The sequence below is a fragment of the Leptodactylus fuscus genome, chromosome 9, assembly GCF_031893055.1.
Source record: "Leptodactylus fuscus isolate aLepFus1 chromosome 9, aLepFus1.hap2, whole genome shotgun sequence".
NCBI classification, from domain to species: domain Eukaryota; kingdom Metazoa; phylum Chordata; class Amphibia; order Anura; family Leptodactylidae; genus Leptodactylus; species Leptodactylus fuscus.
In genome coordinates this window covers 66,107,553-66,123,183 of record NC_134273.1, presented here as the reverse complement: position 1 = coordinate 66,123,183, position 15,631 = coordinate 66,107,553, and the positions used below count along the sequence as shown (strand labels likewise).

At 43.5% G+C, this 15,631-nt stretch overlaps 1 protein-coding gene across 1 annotated transcript; it reads left to right on the top strand.

Moving 5' to 3' along the window:
* Positions 1–346: 346 nt before the first annotated feature.
* Positions 347–7,601, top strand: ITPA (inosine triphosphatase). The gene is made up of 9 exons (XM_075287820.1): positions 347–501; positions 2,023–2,080; positions 2,687–2,751; positions 3,737–3,810; positions 4,198–4,229; positions 4,928–5,043; positions 5,164–5,240; positions 6,480–6,592; positions 7,518–7,601. Exons 1-8 carry the CDS (start codon positions 439–441, stop codon positions 6,583–6,585), a joined length of 591 nt encoding a protein of 196 aa, XP_075143921.1. The 5' UTR covers positions 347–438; the 3' UTR covers positions 6,586–6,592; positions 7,518–7,601.
* Positions 7,602–15,631: the final 8,030 nt, after the last annotated feature.

Below are 15,631 nucleotides of genomic sequence, written 5' to 3'. Positions count from 1 at the left end.
ATCTCTAATCGTAATGCGTATTAGGACAATCTCCTGATAGCAGATTACACATGTCTTATGAAAAAAATTGGCTCCTGGACCATGAGGTGTCCCAAAGGATTCTCTACAACATAAGAATACACCTGTATTATAGGTAACATATAGTAAGTGGGGACCCCACTAAAGGCTCAGGACCTACAAATTCTACACAATGTCTGTGAAGAGCTGAGAACTGTGTTCTCTATACACTGACAGCGCCATCTAGTGGCAGCTCATGTTCATGGCACCATCTTATAGAGAAGAGGTGACTGCCTGGCCACACAATCACTTCCGGGTCTTGCCAGTTACTTCAAGATCTAATGGTGGCTTCTGATTGGTTGTTCTGTCTGCGGGGAGGTGGCTGAGGCAGGAGGTGTGTGCTGCCGGCTCCATGCTGTCTGTGTAATAGACTCTGTAGACATGGCTGCAGTGACTGGCAGGAGTATTGTGTTTGTGACTGGCAATGCCAAGAAGCTGGAGGAGGTAGGTGATCTGCCATCACACTGCCACATGCAGTTCTATGGAGGACCAGGACATGCATTGTACAGGAACCTCAGCAGTGACAAAGTTGTGGGGTCCTCCAGGTAGTCCTCATTGATCACCAGGTTACAATGAAGGGGGGCGGTGTAATAACAGATGCCATCTTTATATAGGGCTCTATTCACATTACTGAGGTTCACATCATGCCGGCATAGGAATGGAGACAGAATCAGTCAGTTCTCTGTGACAGTTTAATGTCCGTTGCTGTCATACTATGACAGAAGACAGGAACTGACATTAGCAAAGGTTGTGTGAACTCCTCCTTACTGTCTATGCAGTTATCAGCAGCCGGTCTCATTAGACCACCCATGAAGCAAAGGTATTGTGGGAGAAAAGTCCAGTCCTCGTATTTATAGCATCCATAATGGATGCTATAAACATATGTTATAGAAATGCGATACGGTTGCATCTGTCATCATGGGATCCAATTGAGAAAAACAAACGTGATTAATGTATCTACTTTGCTTTGGATACTACAGTCCACTACTCTAAGCAGTATACTGGCCAGTGAATTGCCATAGGGACACTCTATCCTTCTGACTGATGTGACCCAATTGAAAAGTATAGTGAGCGCATTGGAAGACTTTTCGGTACATATCGTGTGTACATGACAACCCTACATAAACGTATGCTCCTGAATGAAGGGTTGCCTTATTAGAACCATGTAGCATGGAGCAACTGTCTCTGGGAAGGATTGCGAGGCAGAAGCAGTGCACCCCTGATGTATACAGGACATTGTGAGTCCATTGTATGGCTTCTGGTTTGCTATTTGGCACATAGACATGGCGGATCTATAGATCTAATTGGGTGCCTTTTGGAAGATTGAAATAAACACTAGAGATGAGCGAGTAGTATTCGACCAAGTAGGTATTTGATCGAATACTATGGTATTTGAAATACTCGTACTCGATCGAATACTACTCGCTATTCGAACGGAAAAATTTGATGCAGAACCAGCGTTGATTGGCCGAATGCTATACAGTCGGCCCATCAACGCTGGTTCTTCTCCTACCTTTAGAAGTCTTCTCCGTGCAGCTTCCCCGCGGCGTCTTCCAGCTCTAAATTCACTCTGCCAGACATCAGGCCTGGGCAGAACCGACTGCGCATGTCTGCGCTACAAGAAAATGGCCGCTTTGACTGTTCAGAGCTGGAATTCAGAGCTGGAAGACACCGCGGGGTCGCTGCATGGAGAAGACTTCTCAGAGAATCCAGCCTGACCCTCACTCATGGACTTGGTAAGTTCAGTTTGATCGAATGTTGCCTACCCCTGAAACGAGCATTTTTCCCCCATAGAGTATAATAGGATTCGATTCAAGTAGTCGAATATTGAGGGGCTACTCGAAACGAATATCGAGTATTTAACTACTCGCTCATCTCTAATAAACATCTACATGGATACTACGCTTTAAAAACATTGCTTAAAAATGTTGAGCCTAATTCTGTTTTTTTTCTCTATTTCCACAGGTTATTCAGATACTTGGGGACAAATTTCCTTGTAAACTTATAGCCAAGAAAATTGACTGTAAGTGCATTCCTACAAAGGCTAACTTGTAAAGAGTTTGTGTGATCTTGTGACGTCCTGATCAGTCGTCCCTGCTCTGCTTTACAATACCCGGATTAAGAGAGAGCACCTCGAGAACTGAGATCTTGTGTTTCCTGCTAGAAATGATTGACCGGTCACTTATTTCTGATACATTTGAACAGAGTTATGGAAACCCAGTAACTTGCACGTCATGTGGATCATGGCATGGGATATGTTCTGCATCAAATTTCTATTTTGCGAACAAAGCCTTAGATGAGGTCATACAGCCCCATGATCAAAGCAGGTTACCCCCTGGAAAAGTGCCAGCAGCTTGCCTTCTGCGCAGGAAGATCTGCAGTGAGTTTGTCCCGTGTGGCCCTGACCTTAGGGTTCAGTGGAATGACTACTAAATGTTATACCCAGAACCCCTTTAATAAGGTTTTATGTGATATTTTATTTTGCATTTAACCTGCTGATCGCTCTTCCATCTGAAATCCCCAATAACTTGGACGTGGTAATCCTGGTTTGCTGTTGTAATTTATATTTTATCTTCCGCTTTATAAGTTACGTATGAAAGTCTTTTTTTTCTTTCTCTTCCGTATTCAGTGCCCGAGTACCAGGGAGAACCTGATGAAATTTCAATTCAGAAATGTAAAGAGGCTGCAAAACAGGTGAATATATTACACGCAATGTATTGCTGGCAGTTTATAAGCAATAGATAGGAGTGTATTGCGTTCTGAAGATGACCTGCGGCAGCAGTCTGATGACACTTCTATATATAAATGATATTGGGAGAAAAAACACTGCAAACGTTGGTATATTTTTTAATGGTTGAAATGAAGTATATCAATGAAAGAAGGCCTTATTTACCTGATGTTAGGTGAAACAATGGTTCACTGCAGAATACAGACAGGCCCAAGTGGTGAAAGTTGGGGGATGCAAAGGTACAAGGTGTTGATATAACTACAATCCGTGAGGGGGGGGGAATGCCTAGTTTTCCAAATGTGTACAAGTAAGGTGACGGTCATGTGATAATGTGGGGTGCACAATATGTTTTGATTCTGATACTGTTCGATCAGGCTATAGTTGTCCAGCACCTATATACATAACCCCAGCACCCCATTTCCCCCACAACCAACATAACAGGACCTGCTGCATCCTGACACAAAATTGGCTAAAAGAGTGTTTCACTTCAGGTTCCTGGTCTTCCTGATCTTTATCCTATACCACCATGTCAGTCAGTTGGTGAGCAGTGATGCCATGTGCAAACAGAGCATCAGCGTTCATCCACTTATCTGTCACATGCAAGCGTGTCAGACAAAGGTAACCGAAGACCCGAATGTAGACTCCCTGCTGGATCCCTGACTGAACAGACCTCTCAGTATATTTTTTGTATATCATATGACTGGGCCTCCGCAATCTCTAACATCATTCATGATATCTCGGTGAACATTTAAGTGGGGCTGTACAGTAAGTGTATCCGGAGTGTGTGTAAAACAAAAAAACACAATGCTGCATTCTCCACTACTGGCCATATAGTGGGCCGAGCTCTGTCCTAGACTCTCTGCACTTGTAGTAGAGAGCCCGGTCCAGGGATCAGTCTGTGTGTGAGGCCATATAGAATTTTGATGCCTTTTATGAACTTTTCATTTTCAGATTCAAGGTCCAGTCATTGTTGAGGACACCTGCTTATGTTTTAACGCTCTGGGTGGTCTTCCCGGCCCTTATATGTAAGTAGTTGAAATTAAAAAAAAAATCATTTCTATGACATTTCTCTAGTCCAAAAACTGTAGCTTAGGTCTGTAATCCACAGCTCTTTAAATAGAGGAATCGCTCCCCCTTCACTGTAGGACATGACATATTCATGTGGCCATATGGTACAGCAGCTCAGGCCCATTAAATTGAATAGGGCTGAGCTGCACTCCTATAATACAAGGTAAAGGACCACGTATGTTGCTTTGCATTATGATATCCGGCCAAGAAGCGGACAACCCCTTTAATAATAATAATCACACTGAGATTATTCAGTCGACTTTTTCCAATACTGACCCCCCCCCCTCTTGATATAATGTCAGGTTCCAGTGGTTGTACTATGATAATTGCCTTTTGTTTTGCAGAAAATGGTTCCTTGAGAAGCTAAAACCTGAAGGTATGTGTAGTGTGTTTTAATGAAGGCGCTCATCATCATCCCCCTCATTTGTATTGATACCAGGACTGTGGAGTTGGGGGATCAGGTTTGGGTGAAATGGTTTGAAACGTACCAAATCCATCTCTGCCTTTAAAGGGAGTCTGTCAGCAGGAAAATCCGTAGCAGACTAAAGCACGTATACACTTTCCAAATATGTCTTACTTATTCTGCGTTGCAGCTCCATTTTGAGTCAGGCTCCATTGCCAAGACATAAGATGAAATCTTTCTCAAGCCGGTGTAATATGGCTTCAGCAATGGACTCTTCTTTGACATAATCCGCACTTGTAAGAGGCAGCACGTGTTCTTTCTTCCATTGTTCTGCTTCATTAGAGTTGGCACAGTCCTTTATAATGGATGCTGCTCTTCTAGCCAATGGTTACCCTCTTATTTAAGCTTCTGGGTATTGTCAATGATTTTCTGGATAGCTACCTGGTCTGTCTCAGTCATCTTGGACAATTCTGTCCCATTTTTGGCCAATGTGTTGGGAAGAGGCTGGAGGGGTGTGAAAAAATGGTTGTCAGAATTCTGATCTACCGACTCCACAGCCCTGATGGATATGCTGGTTTTCCGCACACACATTCAGCCTTGTAGGACTGATCGTAAAGAAATCAGTTTATTAGCCCTTTTACTACAAAATGTACGCTTCATTCTGTTTCCAGGCTTGCATCAGATGTTGGCAGGATTTGAGGATAAATCTGCATATGCCCTTTGCACATTTGCCTATAGCACTGGACAGCCAGAAGATCCTGTACTGCTGTTCAGAGGAAAAACACTGGTGTGTATGCCTGACATTGGTCAAGGCTCCCCCTCCCACGCCCCTGCTTAGTAGTGTTAATTGTGGCTGCATTTTATTTTCTGTGTGTTTTGACATTGTGGACTCCCCTCTTATTTTCAGGGTCAGATTGTATCTCCACGAGGGCCTCGTGACTTTGGTTGGGATCCATGTTTCCAGCCTGATGGCTATGAACAAACGTAAGTGGATTCTGATAATGGACCTTTCAGCTGGCAGTCAAAAGATTTCATTCCCCATTGATCCTGATGCATTTTAGAAACATAACATAGTGGTGCAGCTTATCTCAGGGCAACATAACACCTACATTTATCAGTCTATATCTCCCTATTATCAGGCAGTGTACAAGGGTCTGGTAGTACCTATAGACATTAAAGGGGGACAGAAAACTTTGCAGAGCACAGCGGGGTGATGGAAGTCCCTGTGTTCAGCCTTCTCTGCTGCCAAACACCAATACTCTTCTCTCTTATATCTGACTACTCCCTTCCATAACAAATCCTTTCACCCTTGACAGCACAGACTTGGCCCTTTTCTTTTATCTCCTCCAACCTTAACAACTGCACACTTAGCGTCTCCCACTCACAAATCACTTCTTTTTGTAAGTGTCCTGGCCCGCTCCACTATGTTCAATCTATAAATTCAGCCTGGGTCCGCTCACAGTCTCATGGCTCTCAATATCCTTGTTCTGCCGGTGACTCTCAGATTATACCTCTCTGGTCCAGACGTTACCGCACTGCTATCTAGAGTTCCTGAGATGTAGCCGCCTACTACTCCAACTATTATTTTCTAATTTAATATAGAGAAAAGGGTTCTTCGTCTCTCTCTACCCCACCTTGTACGGCTCCCCAACCTGAACTGTCTATACAAAATAATGGTACCATACGTACTCTAGTCTTACAAGGCCATTGCCCGGGGGTAATATATTATTCTGCCTTGTCCTTCAAGCCTCACATGCAAGCCCTTGCCACCACTAACTCAAAAAAAACGTTATCGAATTCTGTTTCCTCAACCCTGAGTTCACAAGATTCCTAGTCCATGTCCTCATCATTTAGATCCTTCTCTGTGACCTCCCAGCTAATGCCTTGCTCCCCTCCATTCCAACCTCAACTCTGCTTCCCAGGTTAATCCACCGTCCCCTCTGCCAAGGAACTGTCTGATCCACAGACTTGAGGGGTTTTAACATAATTTGATACTTTTAGTATATTTGTACAATGTTAAACCTGTGAGAGGTGCAGTATGCTTCAGTGCCACAAGGTGTCGCCCATTTCTTAGTCATAATGCAAAAGGCAGATTTTAGAAACTAGTTTGAATCTTACAGGACTTGTTCCTAGATGGGTTTACAAATCGATAATATAATGTGAAGGTGCGTACGTACACAATACAATATGTGATCTTACTTTCATTTGGTTTATGTACTACAGGTACGCAGAGCTTCCTAAAGAAGTGAAGAATACCATTTCCCATCGGTACAGAGCCCTGAAAGAAATGTCAGATTATTTTATTCAGAACGGTGCCCCCAAGGTGTGAGCCTAAAGTAAGTATTGGGATTAAGCGATGGGAAATCTATGGGGGTTATAAAAGCCGTACTGAGGCCCTGATGTGCTTGTGTGAACAGAAGTGGCCGGCAACTGTGATTAAAGAGGTCTTGGACCTGGATATTAGTGACCTATCCATCAGTATGTGATCTTTGGGAGTCAGACACCCAGGAACCCTACAGATCAGCTGGTTGAAGTGGCTATAGCGTTCAAATGATGTCGCCACATGAAAGAGGGTCTTTAGACATCTGATTTATGGTGTCCTGAACGTGGGGGCCCATAAATTAATATTGATGACCTATCTTAATATGTAAATCCCAGAAATCCCCTTTAATACCTGCTTGTGTTTACTAACCGCTGGCTGGTATCTGAAGAGACTTTAATCACATTCGTTTAACCCATTCGATGCAATGATCACTAGTCAATGCAGCACCTGTAGGGTGTAACAAAAGGTGGGGACTCAAGGCTGTGTATTTGATTATTAAGGCCCATGCACACAATCGTTTCTCATGTGGGGCCAAGTTTAGTCGAATACAGTCGGATGACTTTCAGTAGTGACATTAGAATGACATCTGAGTGCGTTCGGTGTTGCATTCATGTTTATGGAGGCTTCAGATTAATTCCATTCTGACGACACAAATAATTATCAAGCAGGGCCTATTTGTTCCTTGTCATGGGAATAGAATGAATCAGTAGCCGCCATAGTCATGAATGCACTGTAATGTCACTGAGTGCACACCGCTGCAGACTCGGCGCCACATCAGAAACACACGCTTGTGTTCAAGGAGTCTTAAGGCATATAGGCAGTATCCTGAATTTAATATTCATATCTTCTTCAAGAACATGAAATTCATATATTGAGATGTAGTTATCAACAGATATATTTTTCTGTCTTTATTGGTTTGCATTTTCTTGTCATTTCAGGATTGATATCTATGGAGCAGACGGTTTCAATCATTAGAAGTCCACAATCCCGCTGTTGTGTCCTGATATGATGCACAATGTTCAATACATTATTGTTTTTATACGAATATTGTGTTGTGAATTTTTAGGCTACATTTCATTTTTAAAAAGTTGCTGAATGCAAAAAAAATTCAGCAAGGCAGGATAAAAGGAAAACATACGCAAAACATCTGTTTCATGTCATCGTCTGCCCAAGCAATGGAATGGATATAGTTCTTACCTTTTAATCTCAAGGTGCCAGATTTTTAGGGCCACTGCTGGTACGTGATCTAACACTTGAACAGGTTTTGTCTCAGGCAACAAGTGCCAACACTGTCCTAGTGGAAATGGCGTCCAGCACCTGCTATCATAGTAATACTTTATGCCCTTATCACCTTGATCCAAAATGGGACCGGTCCTTTGCTACCCAGTAACTACTGTGACAGTACATTTCAGTGCACACTTTTCAATAGGTTCAGATCTGAAAAGTGAGGATCTGACATACAGCACCCCCAACTGTATGAAGGGGCCACAGCACACGGATAGGCTCCCCTGTTTACACAGGTCTGCATGCCATATACTTTGTTGATACTGTTCTGGGTATTACCACTTTGTCCTATTCACTTGAAGGTGCTGCCTATGGGATAGGACAAGCTGCAGTATGGACTAGTATCTACAGTAAGTATATATAAATATGTGGCATACTCGGAGAATAAACTTTTGGATTGGATAAAACAACTCTGGCATCGCTTTCACAATTTAGACTAAAATGTCTCCATTACAGTCATAACACCTACAACAGTAGCAGGTTGAGTCCTATTACTGGCCAGTCCTAGGATACTGAGAAGGTGTGAAGAAGGGTTATGTAAGCAGGAATGTGGTAACTCGTGAACAAATATGTCCTAAATAACATGCGATTTCTGTAACTATATGAGTAATTTTCCAGGCAGAACAAAGCGGCCCTGGCAACATTGCATTTCCTTTAAAGTTTGCCAACCTGCAGCCTGGTAACTTACAAAAGTCACCATCTGTCCAGAAATAAATATTACAGAGAATTGCTAGAATCTGTGATCCTAATATGATGATATTACTTATTGTAAATTGTATTTCGGGTTGTGGATTGGAAAGCTGGGACTAGATAGTAGTTTTTCTGAAAAATGTATGCAGGACATCTCCCACTGACTAACACAAAGAGGCGGATTTACTGATGTGCCAAAACACATGTACTCTGCTTCAATTTATTAAAGGGAGTCTAGCACCATCAAAATGCTTTCTAAGGGTAAGTTCACACGGGGTTTTTTGGTCCAGAACCTGAGGTGGAGGCCGCCTCAGGTTCCGGACCAAAATACGGATAGCTGCGACTGGATGCCAGTGCAGTATACCAGCATCCAGTCGCACACTCCGCTCCGCATTAGGCCCAAATCAATGAGCCTAGTCAGGAGGAGTGTCTTCAGGCGGATGTCGCAAGGCGACTGGGCATGAAAAATGAGCATGTCGCTTCTTTTTTCCGGAGCTGGAACAAACGGCTCCCGGAAAAAGGAACTGACCGGCTCCCATTGATTTCAATGGGAGCCCTCTTTTTGGTCAGGATTTTGAGGCGGATACGGCCTCAAAATCCTGACCAAAAAACCCCGTATGAACTTACCCTAACCCCCTTATATGCTGTTGTAGGGGGGAATGATGACACCTACAGGTTTTGGGTCTATATGCAGTCTTACTACTACTTGAACCCGTATACAATTTAGCACCCATTTCTTCTGGTGTCTGTACATCGGCACCAGAAATGTGTGATTGATACGGATGTTCATTGAGACCATCACAGCTCCCATGACTAACCCATCATTCATACCGGTCTGTATGTTTGCTGGATTTACCAGCCTGAACAGTATTCTGGAAGGGGGACTCCTAGCATTATAGTTATCTATGCTGTTAGGAGACCCTACCTCATAGCGACATACTATCCTGTACTATAATTACTATGGGGCAGTATATTGCTGGAAGTCCCAAAATGGTTGGCATGAAATAACCATTTATATAAAGGCAGGTTCACACCTGCATCCGGTCTCCGCGGGTTTCCGTCTTCTGCCTGAGAAACTTGACAGGAGACAGAAACCCGGCAGTCAGTTCTCAAACCCATTCACTTGAATGGCTTTGCAAAGTGAGTGCCTATTAGTGTCTTGTGCCTCTCCGCGTTGAAACTGTTTGGTTTTTTTTAACCAGACACAAAGCTGGACATGCAGGACTTTGTGTCTAGTTAGGGCTCGTTCACATCTGCGCCCGGTCTCCGTTCATACAGGTTTCCGTTTCCTGCACAAAACAGCAGGAGACAGAAAGCTGCAGGACTCTTTCAAACCCATTCATTTGAATGGGTTTGAAAGGTGTCTGGCCATGAGCGCCTGTGAGCGTTTTATGCTCTCCGCCGCAAAACCGTTTTTTTAAACCGGACACAGAGTCGGACATGCAGTACTCTGTGTCCGTTTAAAAAAAAAAACGGTTTTGCGGCGGAGAGCATAAAACGCTCACTGGTGCTCACGGCCGGACCCGGTCTGACGGCTCAGAATGGAGTCCCGGCGCTAGTGTGAACCAAGCGTTAAAAAAAAACAGTTTCACTGCAGAGAGGGAGAAGACACTCACGGGCGGTCACTTTGTAAACCCATTCAAGTGAATGAGTTTGAAAACTGACTGCCGGGTTTCCGTCTCCTTTCCAATTTCTTGGGCAGCAGACCAAAACCTGTAATGCGGAGACCGGGCCTAGGGTTGAACCCGCCCTTACCTGTTCCTTGGTTCCAGACTCTGGAGCAGTTGTGTCCTGTACTTTAATGTGTGCGTTACCATCCGTGCTGGAAGTAGAAGACATTGCTCTTTGGAATATCGTAGGATGGTTCTAGGGCTAGTAAATTCTATGCACAGAAGAGCAGGGTGACCAGGCCAGGAGGGGTCCTTTAGATTAGAGGAAAGCTGTAAAATTGTCTAGGAAGGGGAAATACCAGAATGTTCTAGAATTTGCTAAATATTGATCATTGCACTGGCGGTAGTAAGAAAATGCTTAAATAATAAAATTAAAAAAAAATAAAAGTTTAACAAGGATTTCAGAAATTGGGATACCCCTTTAAGAGTGAATAACACTCCTGCTGTTTACTGGCCGGGACACCATTAGCTGGTGGTCCTTGCAGCAGTCCCACTGGATACCATTGCTGGTAAATCTGATAAACTGTAATAGTTCAGATAGTGAATGTATAAATGATAAATCTCCATTCTGAACTGTAGCCTGTTCCATCTCAAAGCTCTTACTACGGCTGGACCTTCAGACCTGCACCTGTTATGTCCGAGCACTGACGTGACCTCTAAGCCAGACATATAAACCAGTCCGCACTCCAGTGATATTTCCTGAGCCGGTGGATTACATTACACTCATACTGAGGTCTATGACTCAATCGTCCTCAATAAACCGACTCAATATTTCTTTACAATGTCTGAGAACTCCTCCGTTTATGTAGGAAGCGGTATAAATAAATGTAAGTAAGTCATTGACAGTAAGTCTATAAAACAGCTTAGGGGAAAACTGGCAGAGCAATCCCATGCAGCCTGTATTATACACATGGAGGTGGAGAGAACTATGTACAAAATTGACAAGTTCATTAATATTACGGGAAAATTACAGAGCTACAGTAAATGACTTTATAGAAGTTAGCACTTTCTTTGTTGTCTATGCATTATGCTCGATCCTTAAGAGGTTTCTCATGACTTTGTATTCTCACATTTAGCCACAATTGTAAGGCCTTCATACGCACCTGGAGGTTTGCCTGGCCTTTACTTAATTCGCATGGCCATTCGTTGGCAAATAAGGAGCTACATTCATATCTTAAAGGGATTCTATCATTAAAACCTCTTTTTTTGTGGATAAGACGTCGAAATAGCCTTTAGAAAGGCTATTCGTTTCTTACCTTTAGATGTGATCTCCGCCGCGCCGTTCCGTTGCGAATTCCGGCCGGCGGCCATTTTTGGGAGGCCGCTCTTGCTCTTGAAGTTCAATGCAGGAGCAGCCTCCCAAAAATGGCCGCCGGCCAGCAGTCGCACTCGGCTCTGCTGGTGTCTCACTGGCAGAGCCAACTGCGCAGGCGTCGGAGGTGACGCAGTAGGAAGACGACAGAGAAGGGGAGGATCCAGCCAAAGATAGAGGCGTCGCAGGATCGTGTTCTTGAGCAGCAGTGGGGACGCCCCCATCACATTTTCAGCCCCCATCGCTGCCAGAGAACTAATTTGTATACTGGTAAAAACCGGTATTTCTAAGAAACAGCGCGGTGGAGACCACATCTAAAGGTAAGAGACGAATAACCTTTCTAAAGGCTATTCTGACGTTTTATCCACAAAAAAAGAGGTTTTAATGGTAGAATCCCTTTAGGGTACATTGTGGCCACCCAGGCCCTAAGGAAACAGCTCGGTAGGTCACTGCAGGCCGCTCCATGTACAGAAAGCCACTGACTCTTCTGATATAAAAGTGCTATAGCGCCTCTTGGCCAGTCAGGGCCATAAAGTAGTGTAATATGCACAGAATATACATTTGCTGATCCATATTACCTCCCAACCTCATAAAAGAGCCATGTAGTGACCTTTAATAGGAGCAAAAACACATCTATGTGACCACAAACTTATCAAGTAATGCAAAATACATTTTTTGGATATGCAGTCAGTCTGCAGGTACACCAAGAACGGTCTGATTTATCAGGATTGCATACAGAAAGCTGAGGCAGACACAGGCTGAAAACGTCTTGTAAGCCCTTGCAGGCAGGGCCGTCTTACTGTACTAGTTGGTCACTTTTAGTATTGTGTATTGTATACTATTTTGTGTATTGTATATGAACCCTCAGATGTACGGCATCATAGAATTACCGGCGCTCACTAATGCAGGGAAAACTGGCAATCACTGCGTGTAGCTGGGTCAGCAGGACTCTTACTATATCTCTTAGGAGTCCGGGCAGGGTTCACGCTGCTTTTTTCTCACAAATCCTGTTCTAAATGATAAAAACCTATAAATTACAAAACATCTCTTTGTTTATCATATAAATCTATATATCACACAGCTCAGCTTCTCTCCTTCTATTATTATAAATCTATATATTGCACAGTTCAGCTTTCCCTCTATTGTATACACCTATGTATCACACAGCTCAACTTCACACCTATCGTATAAACCTATATATTACACAGCTCAGCTGCTCTCCTCTATCATATAACCCTATATATCACAGAGCTCAGCTTCTCTCTTCTATCATATAACCCTATATATCACAGAGCTCAGCTTCTCTCCCTCTGTCATATAACCCTATATATCACAGAGCTCAGCTTCTCTCCTCTATCATATAACCCTATATATCCCAGAGCTCAGCTTCTCTCCTTCTATCATATAACCCTATATATCACAGAGCTCAGCTTCTCTCCTTCTATCATATAACCCTATATATCACAGAGCTCAGCTTCTCTCCTCTATCATATAACCCTATATATCACAGAGCTCAGCTTCTCTCCTTATATCATATAACCCTATATATCACACAGCTCAGCTTCTCTCCTTATATCATATAACCCTATATATCACACAGCTCAGCTTCTCTCCTCTATCCTATAAACCTATATATCACAGAGCTCAGCTTCTCTCCTTCTAACCCTATATATCTCAAAGCTCAGCTTCTTTCCCTCTATGATTTCCACCTATATATCACACAGCTCAGCTTCTCTCCTCTATCATATAACCCTATATATCACAGAGATCAGCTTCTCTCCTCTATCATATACACTTATGTATCACAGAGATCAGCTTCTCTCCTCTATCATATACACTTATGTATCACAGAGCTCAGCTTCTCGCCTCTATCATCACACAGCTCAGCTTCTCTCCTTCTATCATATAACCCTATATATCACACAGCTCAGCTTCTCTCCCTCTATCCTATAACCCTATATATCACAGAGCTCAGCTTTTCTCCTTCTATCCTATAACCCTATATATCACAGAGCTCAGCTTCTCTCCTCTATCCTATAACCCTATATATCACAGAGCTCAGCTTCTCTCCTCTATCCTATAAACCTATATATCACAGAGCTCAGCTTCTCTCGTCTATCCTATAAACCTATATATTACAGAGCTCAGCTTCTCTCCTCTATCATGTAACCCTATGTATTACAGAGCCCAGTTTCTCTTCCTCTGCCATACACATACAACACAGAGCTCAGCTTTTTACCCTCAATGATATCCAGCAGATGAAATCACCAGACAGGTTATCCTTAGCTATATATCCAGCCAACCTCAAGATGTTTTATTGGGAGATATAGTTTTGAATGAATACCTCTAGATTCTACACAGTTATTTCCCCCGCTTCCAGTTACCGAATGGTTAAATACAGAATTCGGTGTGCTGTTTGTTTTCAGAAGAAATAGATGACCCTAGATAACCAAGATGCACAGAAGAAATAATCTGAGCATTATAATATTGGGTTATACATTGGCCGGGCTCACTGGCGTACAGCTGCGGTATTACTCACAAGAGCTGATCTCTTTCACAGATACATCTGATGATCCGGTGGAATGTCCATTGGCTGTTTTTACCACTCCACTGCTCCGAGGTGATGTACGGGGCAGGATTCAGATGGAAATGTTGCAGGCAGGAATGTATGCTTCTTTTTCCAGGCAGAAGTACAACATTTGGTAAATGTTATGAATTTCGAAAAAGTAGGTTTGTGCTAGTATTTCCACAGAACAGAAAAACATTACAGATGTTTAGTCATGTTAAGTATAAGAAGCCATCCAGACAGGTCTTCTCTATGTGGTTAAGATCAGGCTTACAAATGGAGTCTACACCAAGTTATTTGTGTCTACAAAACTATGACACAGCTAAATTCTGCCCGAATTTCTGATGTTATTCCCAGTCTATCCTTATTTCTATGGTAATCCTTTATGCATAAGCCCCGATATCCAAGAAGAGAGATAGTCTTGAGAAAATTGGCAGGGAATAAAACATTAGAAACATGATGTCAATTTAGACTATGATCTGCTTACACAAAAAATGGATGCACCCATATGTCAGTGTCCATTTGGGCAGGACTGTTAAAAACAAAGGCTACGTAAAACGGAAGCCTTTCCATTGTCATCCATTTGTAAACTTTCTTTTAGTATATCCATTAAATGTATCACCTAAGCAGATCATAGAATCGTGATGTAAACCTGACCTTCTGCCTGGCTACACCTTTGACCCAATTTCACCTTCTCTGCCCTGGGTTTGCCTATTGTGAACATACTCTACCTGCCCTGACCTCTGCCTGCCTGATTGTGCTTTCTGCCTACTGTCTTTATACTAGTGGCGTAACTAGGAATGGCGGGGCCCGTGGCGAACTTTTGACATTGCCCCCCCCTTCCTGACCGACACCGACGCTGACGCCAACGACCTTGACCAACCCCCTTCTACGCATTCCTGCACGTTCTATTATTCCCCATAGTGGCCCCTGCACACAGTATTATCCCCCATAGTGGCCCCTGCACACAGTATTATCCCCCATAGTGTCCCCTGCACACAGTATTATGCTCCATAGTGGCCCCTGCACACAGTATTATCCCCCATAGTGGCCCCTGCACACAGTATTATCCCCCATAGTGTCCCCTGCACACAGTATTATCCCCCATAGTGGCCCCTGCACATAGTATTATCCCCCATAGTGTCCCCTGCACACAGTATTATCCCCCATAGTGGCCCCTGCACACAGTATTATCCCCCATAGTGGCCCCTTCACACAGTATTATCCCCATAGTGACCCCTGCACACAGTATTATCCCCCATAGTGGCCCCTGCACACAGTATTATCCCCAATAGTGGCCCCTTCACACAGTATTATCCCCCATAGTGACCCCTGCACACAGTATTATCCCCCATAGTGGCCCCTGCACACAGTATTATCCCCAATAGTGGCCCCTGCACACAGTATTATCCACCATAGTCGCCCCTGCAAACAGTATTATCCCCAACAGTGGCCCTTGCACCCAGTATTATGCTCCACTGTGGACACCCATAGACAATTATTATACTCTGGGGTCTTTTCAGACCGCAG

Bases quoted from the DNA above. Each gene is read 5' to 3' on its own strand.
- ITPA (XM_075287820.1), top strand. From the start codon at position 439: ATGGCTGCAGTGACTGGCAGGAGTATTGTGTTTGTGACTGGCAATGCC. The intron at 502-2,022 runs GTAGGTGATCTG...CTATTTCCACAG, and splicing joins ATGCCAAGAAGCTGGAGGAG to GTTATTCAGATACTTGGGGA. The intron at 2,752-3,736 runs GTGAATATATTA...TTTCATTTTCAG, and splicing joins GTAAAGAGGCTGCAAAACAG to ATTCAAGGTCCAGTCATTGT.